Below are 14954 nucleotides of genomic sequence, written 5' to 3' on the forward strand. Positions count from 1 at the left end.
GGATAAGACAGACTTCTTGTCTTTGAGAGGGTCACAATCTACTGGGCAAAAACAAACATATCACTAAATTGGTGCCGTGAAGTGTTATTGGTGCCATGTTACACAAATGAGGGTAAGGCCCCGTAGAGACACTTGGGATAAAAATGTAGTTTCTGTTATTCATTTCATGTAAGAATGTGATGAAACTTTCTTGGTCTATGTATCCGACCTTCCAAAGGTCCTTCTTTATTGTGACCACTGATGTGAGTCCACAGAGTTCCCAGGTTTGCTCAGCGATTCCCTCCACGGTTTCTTTTCTAGCAGACACATGAAGGCATTAGAATGAGGTGACGTGGGGTGGGGGACGCCTTGGCTATACAGGAGGAGGGGGGCAGGTGCATGTTCTGCCTATCTGCAGACCCCATTCTATCATCGCCTAGAGCAAGTTTGCTATACATTTTGTATGTTGGGTTTCTGTGTTACATTTCATTGGAAGGAAGGAAAAAGAAAAGGTAAGAACATAGAATGCATCCGGGGTAGAAAACAGACTTGATGACATGGTCTGGGTAAGCCTCTCCCAGGAAATAACTTTTGATCAGAAATCTGAAGGAGGCAAGGGAGCCAGATAGACATCTTGGGGAAGAGCGTTGGAGGCAGAAGGAATAGCACCTACAAACACCCTAAGACATGGATGAGCTTGGCCTTCTCCATTGGAGAAGCAGTGACTAAAAATAAGTCTTATTTTGTGAAAATAGCTTTTTTTAGTGACATATTTTACCTTTATAATTACTTTCCCAGGAGTCTAACAAATATGCTCAGGATCACAGAGCTAGATGGAAACTTTGAGATGAGCTTGGATAGATCCTCTGTTATGCAGATGGAAAAATTGAGGCCCAGACAGGCTAAGTGATTTGCATCCAAGTTCATGACAATGAGAGAGTCCTGCTCATGTAGAGGCCTCAGCACAGGGTCTCGTGTATCTGGAGAGCTCTGGCCAAATTTGCAGGATTAAAAGCGGGGTGAGGTGGGTGTTCCTCGGTAGCTCTCAGTTCTGGAGGCCAGAGAGTGAAAGGACCCAGGCAGTTGCCATGGTTCTCACCCGTGCAGCCCCCATACCCTTAATTAGCCAGCACTACTTGTCATTTCTTTCATTGTAACATATGGTTCCATTTTGAACAGTTTGAAGGAGACATTCTGACTATTTGCCTCGCGATCCTGGATAACAGTCTGAATTTCCGTCGGGACCCGACTACTGATGTGGCCCGCAGAAGCGACCCCAAATATGTTGGCCGGGTGCTGAGTGCAATGGTGAGTTATAGGAAAACCATAACTAGTCACATGCGCTCTTATGTATGTTATCTTATTGAAGCCTCACAAAATACAGCTGATGGCTATTCCCATCCCCATTTTGCACACACAGAGCATGAGGCTCCTCTAAGTTAAAGGACGGCATGCTGAGTGAGTAGCAGAGGCTGAATTGGAACCAGGTCTGCCTGGCTCCAAAGCCTTTTCCACTGTATCGTGAGACCTTTCTCAGATGACAAGGGAACTTACCCTTTTGGTGTCTGGCAAGACTGGGAGGACGCAAAGCTGAGACTTTGCTCCATCCCTGGGTCTTCTGGGAAAGGTGGTAAGTTCCCGAGTAAGCCTGAAATGTTAACCTCCTTTGTTTTGACCCATCCACTCACAGTGTAGAGTGCTTGGATGTCAGACTAGGAGGGCAGAAGGCCAACCCACTCATTGGGGAAACGGAAGCCCCAAGAGCTGGAGTGACTTGTTCACAGCACATAGTCTGAGAGTCAAACCAAAATAAGGCCTTGAAATGCCCACCCAGGGCCTCTCTCACTCATCCAGTCCCTCCCCTTGAGAGACCTGTCCTCTTGCCCCAAACACACACACACACACACACACACACACACACACACACACACACACGAGCTGGATCCTGGAGGAATGAATCTCTCGCTCTGCACTCAGTGTGTGGAGAACGCCTCCATCAGAAAGCACCCAAACATGGACCAACATGCTCAAGAGTTACAAATTAAAAAGTTGAAAGTCAGAGAGCTCTTTTTTTTTTTTTTTTTTTTTTGTCAGAGAGCTCTTGATCTTGAATCCTCTGGAACTAAATAATTACCCCAGAAATGTTTTTAACTTTATTTTTTAATGGGCAAGGCCTGTCCCAGTCTTTTTACCTTGGTGTTGGAGAACATCCAAGTTAACAAGCTACTCCTAGTTACGTGGATAGAAACTTGAACAGCCTTCTGACTAGATGATAAATATCTGGGGATAACCAGGGAGGGCTTCCTGAAAGAACAGAGTCTTACACCAATTTTGCAGGAAGGAGTGTGGAAGCGCAGGGAACGTGGGAACTCTGAGGAGACGGATGGGAACCAGGGCCACTGGGGAAAGGTACAGAGAGGAAGTGGGAACTGGACCAAACCTTGAAAACCAAATGGCCATGGAGGGGTGGGATTGAAGCCGAGGCCAACATGAAAAAAAGCTGGCGTTCAGGGTGACTTACAAAGCTGAGCCTTCTTGGCCCACGAGAGGGTGGGTGAGGCCAGCCGGCTCCAGCAGCTGCTGACTCACTCTCACCCTCGGGACAAGCCACTCTATCTCAGTGCCAATTTCCTCAGCTACACCTCCGTGCTGCTCTCTGGAGACCTCCTGGTTGGGCTGTGCCATAAGCTAATAATTATGGCCTGTGTAGGGCTTTGAAATGCTCAGCTTTTAGCCAGAGATGACCCTGCTGATTACCACTTTGGTGGCTGGAGCACTGTGACTCAGGGAATGGGGGTGAGCCGCACAATCTTCCATCTTGGAGGAGGCCCTGACTTGCCTGATCCTGCGATTACAGCTGAGGCCCTCCTGGAGGTGGGTGTGGCGTGTACCCACCACACGTAAGGGGCCACAGTAGGCTGGGTCAGCCTGTCCTGGGCGAGGATCCTTCTGTTTCCAGACTGTCTGTTCTCATAGGACTTACCAATTGTGGACCCCCACAAAGAGAGGGAGTAAGCACTCAGAGGCTGAGAGATCCTGGTCTAGCCATTCACTGTACAGTTTGGATAAATGTTGATCAAAATGTCATAAACGCTGAAAACTTGGCTGCTGGAAGACACCTGGGAGCTCATTTGTTTCTAACTTTCCCTGTACTCGAAGGCGAAGAACTACGGCCCAGATTGGTGAATTGACTTGCCCAGAATCACCAAGCTGACAAGTGCCAAGGCTGGGCTTGTAACCTGGTTTCTCCTTCTTTCTCTCTCTTAATTTTTTATTACGGAATAGTTCAGACTTTCACAAAAGTAGAGGGAAAAATAAAATGAACTCCTCCTTAGTCATCACCAGCTTCATCAATTACGTACTCCAGGCCAGTCTTGTTTCCTCTCTGACCCTACCCTCCACAGATTATTTGCTAAATCCCAGATTTTACATCATTTCATCCATAAATATTTCAAGAAGTGTCTCTAAAAAACAAAGGAACTGACGTCTCCAATTCCTAGTCCAGTGCTCTTTTTACACTGCATTGTGCTTGTGTCAATTACACAAGAATCATGCCTTAAGTTGAATGAATGAATGATGAATGAATGAATGAATAGCAGTATACCACCATTTTTCTTTCCATGAAGATGTTAGTAGCTAAAGTTTTAAAGCGATCTTTTAGAAGACCAGTACACCAAAAGAAAGTTTCAAACCATGGACCCCCAAGTCAGATACCAGTGACAGCCCATAAGTTGTGGCAAGAAACCATCTGCAGGTTGGATTTCGGATCCTGTTTTGCCACTGACGAGCCATGGAGCCTCAGTTTCCACGTGAACCTCCTGCACAGGATTGATACATGAGCAATCAAACATGGATTACAAACACACTCTGGTTCATCCCTCGTTCGGAAGCCAGCTCTGCTCACACTTCTTTGGAATGGATGTGCCTTTCAAACACCCTAGGGCACCATCATGGAAATTCTGGTTTATTTTTTGTTGTGTGCCACACTCCCTCCCACCTCCCAGCCTTGGGCTCTGTTCCTGTCTTGAGGGGTTTTAGGATTAGGAGCTCAGGAGCTCAAACACAGCCCACTGAGCAAAGCACTTACAAATTCATAAACTAGTGGGTATCTCATCATCAGAATAATCATCCCCAAATCACCTGTAAAGACACAAAAAATCCACTCAATGGCTCCCTCACTCCCTTCCTCATCTCCCTACCTTGTCCTCTGAACTCTGCTTGTCACTGTCTGTGCTGATTTTCTTGGGGTTCTTCCTGCCCAGATCAACAGCAATGATGACAACGGTGTGATTGCTGGGAATTGGAGCGGCAACTACGGAGGTGGCCTGGACCCCAGGAACTGGAACGGTAGTGTGGAGATCCTCAAGCAGTGGAAGAAATCTGGCTTCAGGCCAGTCCGATTTGGCCAGTGCTGGGTCTTTGCAGGGACGCTCAACACAGGTACTGTGGGTGGGACATGCCTTTGCTGGGTCAGTGGACAGTAGTGGGGGGCCCCAAGATAGCATCTCCATTGCAACCCAAGGCCTCAGACTGCCCCTTGACTTTCAGTGCTGCGGGCTCTTGGGATTCCCTCCCGGGTCATCACCAACTTCAACTCAGCTCATGACACAGACCGAAACCTCAGCGTAGATGTGTACTACGACCCCAAGGGAAATCCACTGGACAAGGGCAGCGACAGCGTATGGTGAGTGTCTCTCTGACCTTTTTTGAGCATCACATCTGTGCAGCTTCTTGCTCTCCCCAACCCCTGGGACCCAGCTCCAAACAGGAGTTGGGAAACAAGTAACATGTCAACACCTGGTTTAGATTAGAAATGCTGATTCACTTCTAACAAGACCCAAAACGACTCTTCTGCAAAGTCTCATGGTTTGCTCTATCTCGCTGCTGGATGAAAAGTCTGATACTAGTTCATACCAAATACGGTATCAAATATGGCTCATGGCCTCTGCGAAACTGCCCTAATTTATAAGGCCCAGTTGGCCCTATGCTACTTTAAAACTATTAGTGTTAAATGCCATATTAAAACTATTAGTTTTAAATGCTGCATTGAAACTATTGATTTTCCAGTAATAAATATAAATTTATCTCATTTCAGGCAACACATATGGCTTACAGACTTTATTAAAGAAAAGCAACCCGTTTAACTCTTACCCATATATACGTTTTATGTATCCTGGTTGATAGAATAAAAAGTTAGCTTATTTTGGATTCCAACAAAAAATAAGAAGCTTTATATGTATAAGGGCATATATATTTCAAACCATCAATAAACCATGTGCATATGTATCTGTACATACAAATATATATGTCATGTATAATAGATGCCAGCTGGAAGTAGGTGATATAAAATTTATAGACATATCTAGAGCTTCATATAGCAGTATGTATTCATAAAGTAGATATTGTTACAGCTATTTAAGGATATACCATATGCCAAGTTATTGCCAGATGGGACTGAAATAATTATGTCTATATCACATATTCACATAGATATCTATGTGTCTATACATATACGTAAACACGTTAATAGTCCATTGTTTTAATCCATTTCAAAGGATATACAGATGACACACACATAATCACTTACATGCATAGATATGGCTAGATAACCTGGTGCAAATGTTATTTCCAGATGTTCAACTGTTTGAGATAGTCTATATAAAATATTCTTTATTAGTTTTAATTCCCAGAATAAGTAGACCCAACTTTTCTGAACTGTGCTCAGTGTAACTAATGGAGCAAAGTCAAAGGAAAATAAAAATTAACGGAATGGCTGTTAACACAAACAACAACCCTGTGCCAACAACAGAACTGAATAATATAAGCATCCCCCCCCCTCTGAACGAGGGTGAGGCTCGTGTAATTCACCCAAGGTCTCATGGATTCTAGAGTTTAATGGGGGAAAGAAAGCTTATTTCAGGAAAGACAGGATGTTCTTTCTTGATCTGCACATACACAAGTTTCTCTCTGATGACACTGCTACTTACGGCAAGGTTTTGTTTTCTAGCTTCTCACAAATGAGTATCTTATCTTCTCCTTGCTTGTTTTCTTTGTTGTTTTGGCCAAACTCCCATTGCAACTGTTCTGATCACTGAGGCAATGCCATTCCTGACCTTGGTTTTCTTTACAAAAGGAAATGATTGGTCCAACAAGATGACCGATTTTGGCAGTGAGACACCTTTAGGCACAATCCTGTGATTATCCTGCACACTAGGAACAGCAGAAAGACCAGAAATCTTAAGGCTCAGTCCCTCTACTGCATTTCTGATGCTGTCAGGGAACAGGGAGTGGGGCCGTCATTAGTAGAGGCTGGTTAACAGCTGAGGATGGTATGTGGAGCACCAGGTCAGTGATTCCAACAGTAAGCACTGTGGGAACTCCGGGATGGAGTCATCAAGGAAGGCTCCCTGGGAGCGGGAACGTGGGACTTCTAAGCTGAATTTGGAATTAGAACCCAGAGCTCTCATTCATGCTCCCACTCCACATTAGCTACATAATTCATTCCAAATGTAATCTCTTTGGGGCAAGTATGGGCCCATGAAGACATTCCAGGGTGTTTCCACTGTCATTTTTTTGGCCACACTGGAGGGTGTCAGGCCCCAAAGCTCGGATTTTTGCTGGGAGTCTCATCATCCCTCACCCTCCCAACCCCCTCAGTCTTTTCTGAACCCTCCTCAGAAAGCAGTGGGAGCTGATGGTCCCTGCGACCCCATTCCCTACTCCCTGTGGCTGAGGAATAAGCACTGGATGGTCTGAGGACAGGGAGTCCTGAATCCTAGTTCCAGCCCACCAACATCTTGCTCTAGGATTTATGTAAAACACCTCATATTTCTGGTCCCAAATTTCTCCATCTGGTCCATTTCTCCTTAGTGACACATAAGCGCTAGCCTAGAACTAGATGTTCACTTAAGTCTCTTACCAGCTTTAATCTTTTTATTCTCTGCCACTTCAGCTCACCCCACTTTTTGCCTGAGAGCTACCCCTCCCAAAGTAGCTCTCCCCTCCTCTCTACATGGATCTCACCCAGGGTGGGGGAGTGAAACCATGAGTCATTTTCTGCCTGGAGTGAAATTTCTAACCTATTATTATAAGGACATTTTGGATTTGGACAGAAAACCTTCTATCTGAATCTTTGTATATTGCAAATGTTCAACTCATTTAGACCCTTGTGCAGATTTGCCTAAAGTATTAGAATGTAAGAAGCAAGCGAGGTTAAGCATCTGAATGTGCTTAATAATAATAACGGCAGCAACTATTAATCCATTGAGCAATTGCCGTGTGCCAGGTACTTTGCTAAGTGCTTACCTTTACCTCTTCAAAACTGTGAGGAAGTCACTCTTATGATCACCCCATTTCCTAGCTGAGGAAACCGAGACACAGGGTCACTTAGCCAATGGCAGTTAACTAGAAAATGGTGGGGCTGGGCTTTCAACCCAGATGGCTTTGTAGACGCTGGCGCACCAGAGGGATGCCAGGGGATGTTGTTGTTATTATTATTGTTTTTGACTGATGTTGGAGAAATCTGACAGCTTACCTTGAAATTTTCCAGAGTGGGTTGGCTGGACACCAACCAAAGCTCTGGTTAGGTTGAGTGCTGTCCAGCCTATTCAGATGGATTCTTTGGTTCACACTTAGGCAGCAAATGCCACTTTTCTGTAAGACTGAACGCTGTCTCAGGGGCTCAATGAAGAAAAAATGACTTGCCCACAGTCAATCTGTGAGTTTGTGTCCAAGCGAGGAGTGGAACACAAGTCTCTGTCAACAGGACTCTCCCAAGTCAAGGAACATTAGGACTGGAAAGAATCTTAGAGAGGGACCTGATCATTTCATAAATGAGAAAACAAAGGCCCAAAGAGCAGTGAGGGTAAACAGCTGGAGGCATTTAGGCATCCTAAATAAGTGTATGACTCTACATACTTGCCTTAACTTTTCTGTACCTTCGTTCCCCATCTATAAAATGAAGGGTTAGATCAGGAGACCTCCGCAATTTTTTCCAGATCTTTCTTTACATCACACTCACAGCATCCAGTGGGGTACGTTTTCTTCTAAGCCATTCTGCTCATGGCCATAGTTTGGCTTGAGAGGCACCAGGCACTGGAGTATTCCTTTCTTGAGAGTCAGGATGCTTTGGGGGAGAGCTATGTTTGGGTTGCTTCTTTTATATGGTTCCTTCTGGACCATTTACAGGAGGTCCCTGGGGCTTGCTCAGTCACCGAGCAGCGACCAAATGATTTGGAACAGTTTGACCAAGGTTATCTTTATCTTGACATTTCAGGCTCATTTTCTTAATTTATTGGACTTGATCCCTCAGTTTCTAGAGTCACAGACCTGACTCTACTTGTAGACTTCATAGAGCTCCAAGGTGGAAGGCACGTGGGGATTGCCCTGCCCTGTTATCGGGGAGGTAGAGCCAGCCAGTTCTGGAGAAAAGCTGTTGGCACCCGCCCTGAGCCTGAGTCCCTAGCTCCTAACGCAATCTCTCTGTGGCCTCCACTAATACTTAGCCAGCGCCCAACGTACCTAGAGCACCGCACTCAGACCCACAGCAGGGAAACCCCGGCTCCAAGAATGGCGCAGGCCCCAGAGTAATTTAATTCAGAAAACATTATTCAGTACATTACTGAGTACATTATGAAGTACATACTGTGGGCCAGACTCTGCACTGGGCACCAAGAACAGCGAGAGGCAGGAACCACACTGGAGAAGTTCATAGCTGCATGAGATGATGGGTGATTACAGAGCGGAAGTGAAATAATTCAATGACTCGTATGTGCAAGGTTCAGAGATAACACAGAGGTATGGTTGGCACGTGGCATGTCCAGCTTTTGGAGGAGCTAATATCTCAAGTGCATTTGGAAGGACAGAGAGGAGCTTACCAGTGGAAAGGGTAGGGGTTTGGGATTACTTTCTAGACCACGTCTCCTAACCCCATGAATTCAAAGGTAAGCGTAACTGAGAAATGTTAAGTTGCTGTCTAGGGCACTGGTTTATAAACTTTAAAGATTTTATTAAAATCGGCTTGGGTGGAGGGAGATAGGAGGGGCAGGAATGTACCTTTTAATAAATGCCTTAGGTAGTTCTGATACCTACAGCTTGTCCTTTTTCTGAGCTCCTAGTAGTACTGAAACCCCTCAAGACAGGAACAGAGCCCAAGGCTGGGAGGTGGGAGAGAGAAACAAACCAGAATTTCCATGATGGCGCGTTCGGTACTTGAAAGTCACATCCACCCCAAAGAAGTTTGAGTAAACTGCTGGCTTTCAAATGAGGGAGGAACCAGGAAGTGTTTGTTATCTGCTCTGTCTCAAATTCCTGCTTTGTAAATAAGTATTAAAACATAGCTACTTACTTTTTTTTTTTTTTTTTAACCAACCCGCCCTTCCCCTAGGGTTCTCTGCTAGGAAGAAAATGAACATATATCTTGATGTTCTTATTGATTTCTCTGCCCATTCTTGCCTTTTTCACCCATGTAGGGTCATCTTCCCACACTCCTTCTGCTTTCTCCAGGATGAATTTTAACTGGTCTTAAAGACCCATTCAAAAATACATTATTTGGGTCTTCCTAGAGATAACTTTTTATAATGACTTTTTTTCACAATTATAGGAAATTTCAGAATATATAAGTCATTTGTAATCTGATTATTAACATACTTTTAATATTTTATCATTTTCTATCCAATCTTTTTTCTAGTTGTTGTTTGTAGAATTGGGATCGCACATTTTACTAGGACTGGGTACAAGACAGAGCGTATGATAGATACATCCTACTTTTTCCCACACCTGGAAATTAACCCCTTCACAAACAGTTTTATATCATGTGTCTTTGACTAAACATATTATGAGCATATTCCCTCTGTCGTTAAATTATCTTCAAAAATAAGATTTTAAGTGTATCATTCATTGAATTGTTGACCATATCTTTTTCTCTACTGTTACCAATTTCCCATTCCCTGTGATACCCATCTATTTCCCTTTTTTTAATTATAAATAACACAGTACTGTGAATTCTTATGTAAATCTTGAGCATGTCTGTGATTAAGAAATCTTTCTTAATTTCTAGAAATGGTATATCTTGGGTTAAAGGGAATGAACATTTCAAGGCTTATGACATCTATTGGTTGTTGCCTTCCAGAAAGATTATAACTACCTCTGCTTCATTCTTGTAGTGAATAAGGGTATTCATTTCTTCCCACACGTATCATTTGTTGGTATTATTTTTAATTATCTGTTTGTTCACCTCATATAGTCTTATCCCTTTCTGCCTTGTTCTGGAGCTGACTTTTTAGTTCCCTGAAGGACATATCAAGGTCATGTTGCATCTGATAAGTACTTACAGTGCACTTCTAACTCCTTCTGACAGCTGTGTACTGTAGAGCTCCTTCTTGCACACATATCCTAGCTGGTCCCCACAGGAAGCCTCTTACAACGTGCAAAATGAAAAAAAATTTTTTCTGACTATAAAATAATAAAAAATAAATCAATAAATAAGAAGAGTCATTAATAATATAACTACCCAAAGGAAAAACACTAATAACACTTTGAGATAGATCCTTCTAGACATTTTTTCCTGTTCATATTCACACACATTGCCTGTATTTGCATTGAGATTTGATTACCCAAGTGGGATCAAGTTAAACAATCTATTTTATAATTTTTTATATCTTTCTATGTTAATAAATAAAAATTTAGAGAGACAGTATACTTTGGTAGTTAAAAGCATTGGTACTGCAGCCCATTCTGCCTATTTAGTGTGAAACATTGAACAAGTTACTTAATTGCTCTGTGCCTCAGTTTCCAGAATTGTTGAGGAGGGATAATAATTATTCCTATCTCATAAGAGCATTACAAAGGTTAAATAGGTTGTTATATAGGCCTGTTAGAATACTTAATAACTTTCTATGTTGACACATACTGTATTAGCTATTAGTATTTATATAATACACATATTTTAAATATTCATTTTGTAATTATATAATTATAGAAATAATAAGTAAGTCTCTTATAGAAAGTGAAAACAGAAATAAATAATGTAATAAGGTTAGTTCAATATGTACCAAAATCTGTCCATATACACAAAATATACACCAAACTATTATCTCAACTGTGGTTGTTTAAGGTAATAGAATTATCAGGGACTAACTTTCACTGACTTTTTAATGTATAATTTTCTAAATTCAAATAGGTTCATCATATTTGTACATATTTTTGTAAACTTATAGATATACGTATATATCTACACACTATTTTGTAACTTGCGTTTTTTACTTGATGATATATTTTAGACAACTTTCCCCATAAGTGCTGGATTGATTTTGCTCATTCCTTTGGACAGCTCTGTGGTATTCTGTTGCATGGCTGTGCCACAAGTTATCTGACCATTCCCTTACTGATGAACTTTTCCTCTGTTATTTTTGCTGTTACAAACAATGCTTCAGTGACTATCTTTTCCTGTATATCTATGTGCATTCATATGAGTTTTTTTATAGGAGAAATTCCTCGAAGTGGAATTAATGGTTTAGTGCATATATCGATTTTTAAAGGTTTTTCATATGCATCGCCAAGTTGCCTTGCACAAATGTCACACCACTTTAAATTCCCAAGAGTAGTATATGACAGCTCTTGTTTTCCCACACTTGGAAATCAATATCACACAACAATGTGTAACATCCTATATTTTCATCTTTGTTAGCCCAATGCATGTAATGGTGTCTCTTTGTCATTTTAATTCTTTTAATGGCAGTGAGGTTAAAACAATTTTCATATGTTCAGTGATTATTGATATTTCTGATGAAAATTGTCTTCTCATTGTCCATCATTGGTGGGTTTAACTTTTTCTTTTGTGTCTTTTTCTTACTGATCTGTAAATACTCTATAATATTAATTATAGTAAATCTCTGTCTACCATGTATGTTGCATATATTTCCCCCACTGTATTGATTTTTTTTTCCCAATAGTTTTTCTCTCTCTTCTTCAGATTGGATAACTTCTACTGCTCTATCTTCAAGTTTACTGACACTTTTTTATGTCATCTCTATTCTGCTAGTAAGCCCATCCATTAAATAATTTCACATATTGCTATTTTTTTCCAGTTAAATATTTCCATTTGGTGTTTTTTTTTTAAAGTTTCTATTTTTCAGCTAAGAGTTCCTCTCTTCATTTGCTACGAGCATATTTTCCTTCATTTCATTGAACATAGTTATAATATCTGCTTTAAAGTCCTTGTCCAACAATTCAAACATCTCGATTATCTAAGGATTAGTCACTGTTGATTGTCTTTTCCCTTGAGGATAAGTGATGTTTTTCTGGTTCTTTGGATGGTGAGTAATTTGGGATTGTATCCTGGACACTGGGTATGTCTGGATTCTGATATTTTGTCTTAGCAGCCTACCCAGGGTAGACTCAACTGCAAACTCTGTCTCACCAGTAGTGAGCAGCAGCTCATGTCTCGGTGCACTTCTTTTGTCTTTAGCTGGACTACTTGTAGTCTGCCTCAGAGGTCTCCTGGAAGCTTGGGCAGAGTTTGCATACAAATTAGGGTTTGCCTTCCTCTGACTCTTTCCTTTCCAAGACTTGCCCCTCACTCTCTTATCTCCTCAGGTCAGAAAGATATGGGCTGTCTGTTGGAGTTTTTACTGCCCTGCTCTTTACCCCAACTGTGGCCTATCCTTAGGGCAAAATCACCAAAAGTGCAACTCATCCCATGCTGGTCTCTTCCTCCAGGTTTTGACTCCCTTCTAAAATCCTTCTACTTTGTTCACTCTCAGATAATTGTCTTTTGTATGTTTTTTTAGTTTATTGTTATCTGCAGAGGGGATTATCTCCTATGAACTTAGTCTTCCATGTTGGAAACAGAACCAGAGTTTGTTTGTTTGTTTGTTTGTTTGTTTGTTTGTTTGTTATATGCACGTTTAATACTTTTACCTGGTCAAATATATCAATCTTTTTCTTTATGGTTTCTGAAATTGGTTCTCTGCTTAAATCCATCTTCTTCACCTCATGAGTATAAATAATTTTTTTTTCAGGTTAGCTAGGACTTGGACTTATGTTGGACTTATATTTTCTTCTAGTTGAACCCCAAAATGCCACCGTTAATGTACTTGCTGTGGGAGTGGAGAGGAAAGGGCAGAATCAAGAATGAATAAGACTTTAGCGAATTGGCTATACCTGGTGAGGGAGGGAATCTGTGACTGAGACGTACCAATTGTGAGATGAGGGGATGCCATTGATGAAGAACATGTCAGGACTGGTACATGTCCTTCTTCCATCCAGACCTCAGCCAAAGACTTTGTGGCTCTTAGTCAGATGTGTCGTTTTTGATGTAGGCCCATTCATCTTCAGCCTGCACCAAATAGTGTAATGTCCCTCGGTAGGATGCACAAAAGAAAACCGTGTGGGTTTGCCTGCTGAGTCTCTAGCTCTAACCTAGATCCACTCTGCTCCTCAGACAGGCAGTAGAACATGGTGGTCAAGGACCTCGGTGTTGGAGTCAGGCATACCTGCGTCCAAACTGATGCTGCCATTGTTAGCTGCTTGACTTCTTTGAGCCTTGTTTCCCCTTTTATAAGATGGGCATCAAAATAGGTCCCATTTCACAGTGCTGTGAGAATTTAAGAGAAGCAATGCGCACCAAGGTTTAGCGCAATAACTGGCACAGGGTAAACTCACTCGAGGAGTATCAGAGACCTGCCCTATCAGATCAGAGATGTGGTTTTTGCCCCTCACCTGCTGTGGTGGCCTTGGGCAAGCTCTGCAGTCTGTGGTTCTGTCTGTAGGAATTTCCACGTCTGGAATGAAGCCTGGTTTGTGCGGACTGACTTGGGCCCCTCGTACAGCGGATGGCAGGTTCTGGACGCCACCCCCCAGGAGAGAAGCCAAGGTAACCCCCTGCTGGCCCACTGATGGCCCCCTTTTCTGGGTTTGGCTGTACATCACAGCCTTTCAATTTTTTGTAGTAGTGAACCGTGGCACAGAAAAGTCACCTGAGTCCTCTCCATCTCTGGAAGGTGCAATGGGCTTAAAACAAAAACACTTTCCAGGTAGATTTATTTTCCTAATTTTGCTTGGCTCAGGCTGCTATTTAACTGAGTGCTTTGCCTGTGCCCACATAGCTGCCATCACTCCTGTGGAGGCCCCGGCATATGCCAGGCAACAAGGAAAAGAAGCCGTCCTCTGCCAACAGTGATTTTCCTGCACTGCCTCTGGTAGTCTGTCCCTCCCAGCACAGGATTGTCTGTTATCTTCATTTTCAGTTGTTTCTTTCAAACTTAAAAAAAGAAAAAAGAAAAAGTTAATTATACAAGTAATATGTACACGTGGTTTAAAAATTTTTTCAAACCATTCTCAAAGGACTTACAATGAAAATTAAGTTTTACCCCCTCTCCCAACTGTAGTTTCTCTACCAGAAGCAATGAATGGGACTAGACTGGGGGACTTAGGGGTGGGATGGTAACCCTCCAGATGTTTTCTAGACCACTGCTTTTCAAACTTTTCACTGTAACCCATTAGTGGTTATAAAATAAGGTCAGTGGGTTATGACCATCATTTTAAGAAATGAAATAGGATGGCAGGTAAAGGAGTGGGTTGAAGGAAAGGAAAAGAAATTAAATATCAGGGTGCATTGGACATAGTAAGAATAAATATTGTCCTGTAAAACTTTTGTTTCAGGATCATATATGTGCCAAGATGTAAAATCTATTTATTTTTAAGGGTCATGGTAAAAAGAAAGTTGTAAGTGACTGTTCCAGGCATATAAAAGTGTGTATCTTTTTTGTTTACTTGTTTTGTCAATAAAATGCAATAATTCTCTTTTTTTTCTTCTGTTGTACCTTGCTGTTTTTTGGCTGGGCACTTCATGAGTCAAACTGTATCTATATATCTATATCTACATCTAATCTAGATCCATCTATTCATTAATCTATCTACCTACCTGTCTATCTATCTATCTATCTATCTATCTATCTATCTATCTATCTATCTAT

The 14954-nt window shown here is 42.0% G+C and overlaps 1 protein-coding gene across 1 annotated transcript in view; it reads left to right on the forward strand.

Annotated features, from left to right (window-relative positions):
• Positions 1 to 14954, forward strand: part of TGM3 (transglutaminase 3) — a 40258-nt gene that overhangs the window by 12764 nt on the left and 12540 nt on the right. The window contains exons 5-8 of the mRNA XM_033094290.1: positions 1159 to 1287; positions 4242 to 4419; positions 4528 to 4663; positions 13749 to 13852. Coding sequence (XP_032950181.1) covers positions 1159 to 1287; positions 4242 to 4419; positions 4528 to 4663; positions 13749 to 13852 — 547 coding nt within the window. The remainder of the gene's footprint in view (positions 1 to 1158; positions 1288 to 4241; positions 4420 to 4527; positions 4664 to 13748; positions 13853 to 14954) is intronic.

This window comes from Rhinolophus ferrumequinum, chromosome 23 (assembly GCF_004115265.2).
Source record: "Rhinolophus ferrumequinum isolate MPI-CBG mRhiFer1 chromosome 23, mRhiFer1_v1.p, whole genome shotgun sequence".
Taxonomy (NCBI): Eukaryota; Metazoa; Chordata; class Mammalia; order Chiroptera; family Rhinolophidae; genus Rhinolophus; species Rhinolophus ferrumequinum.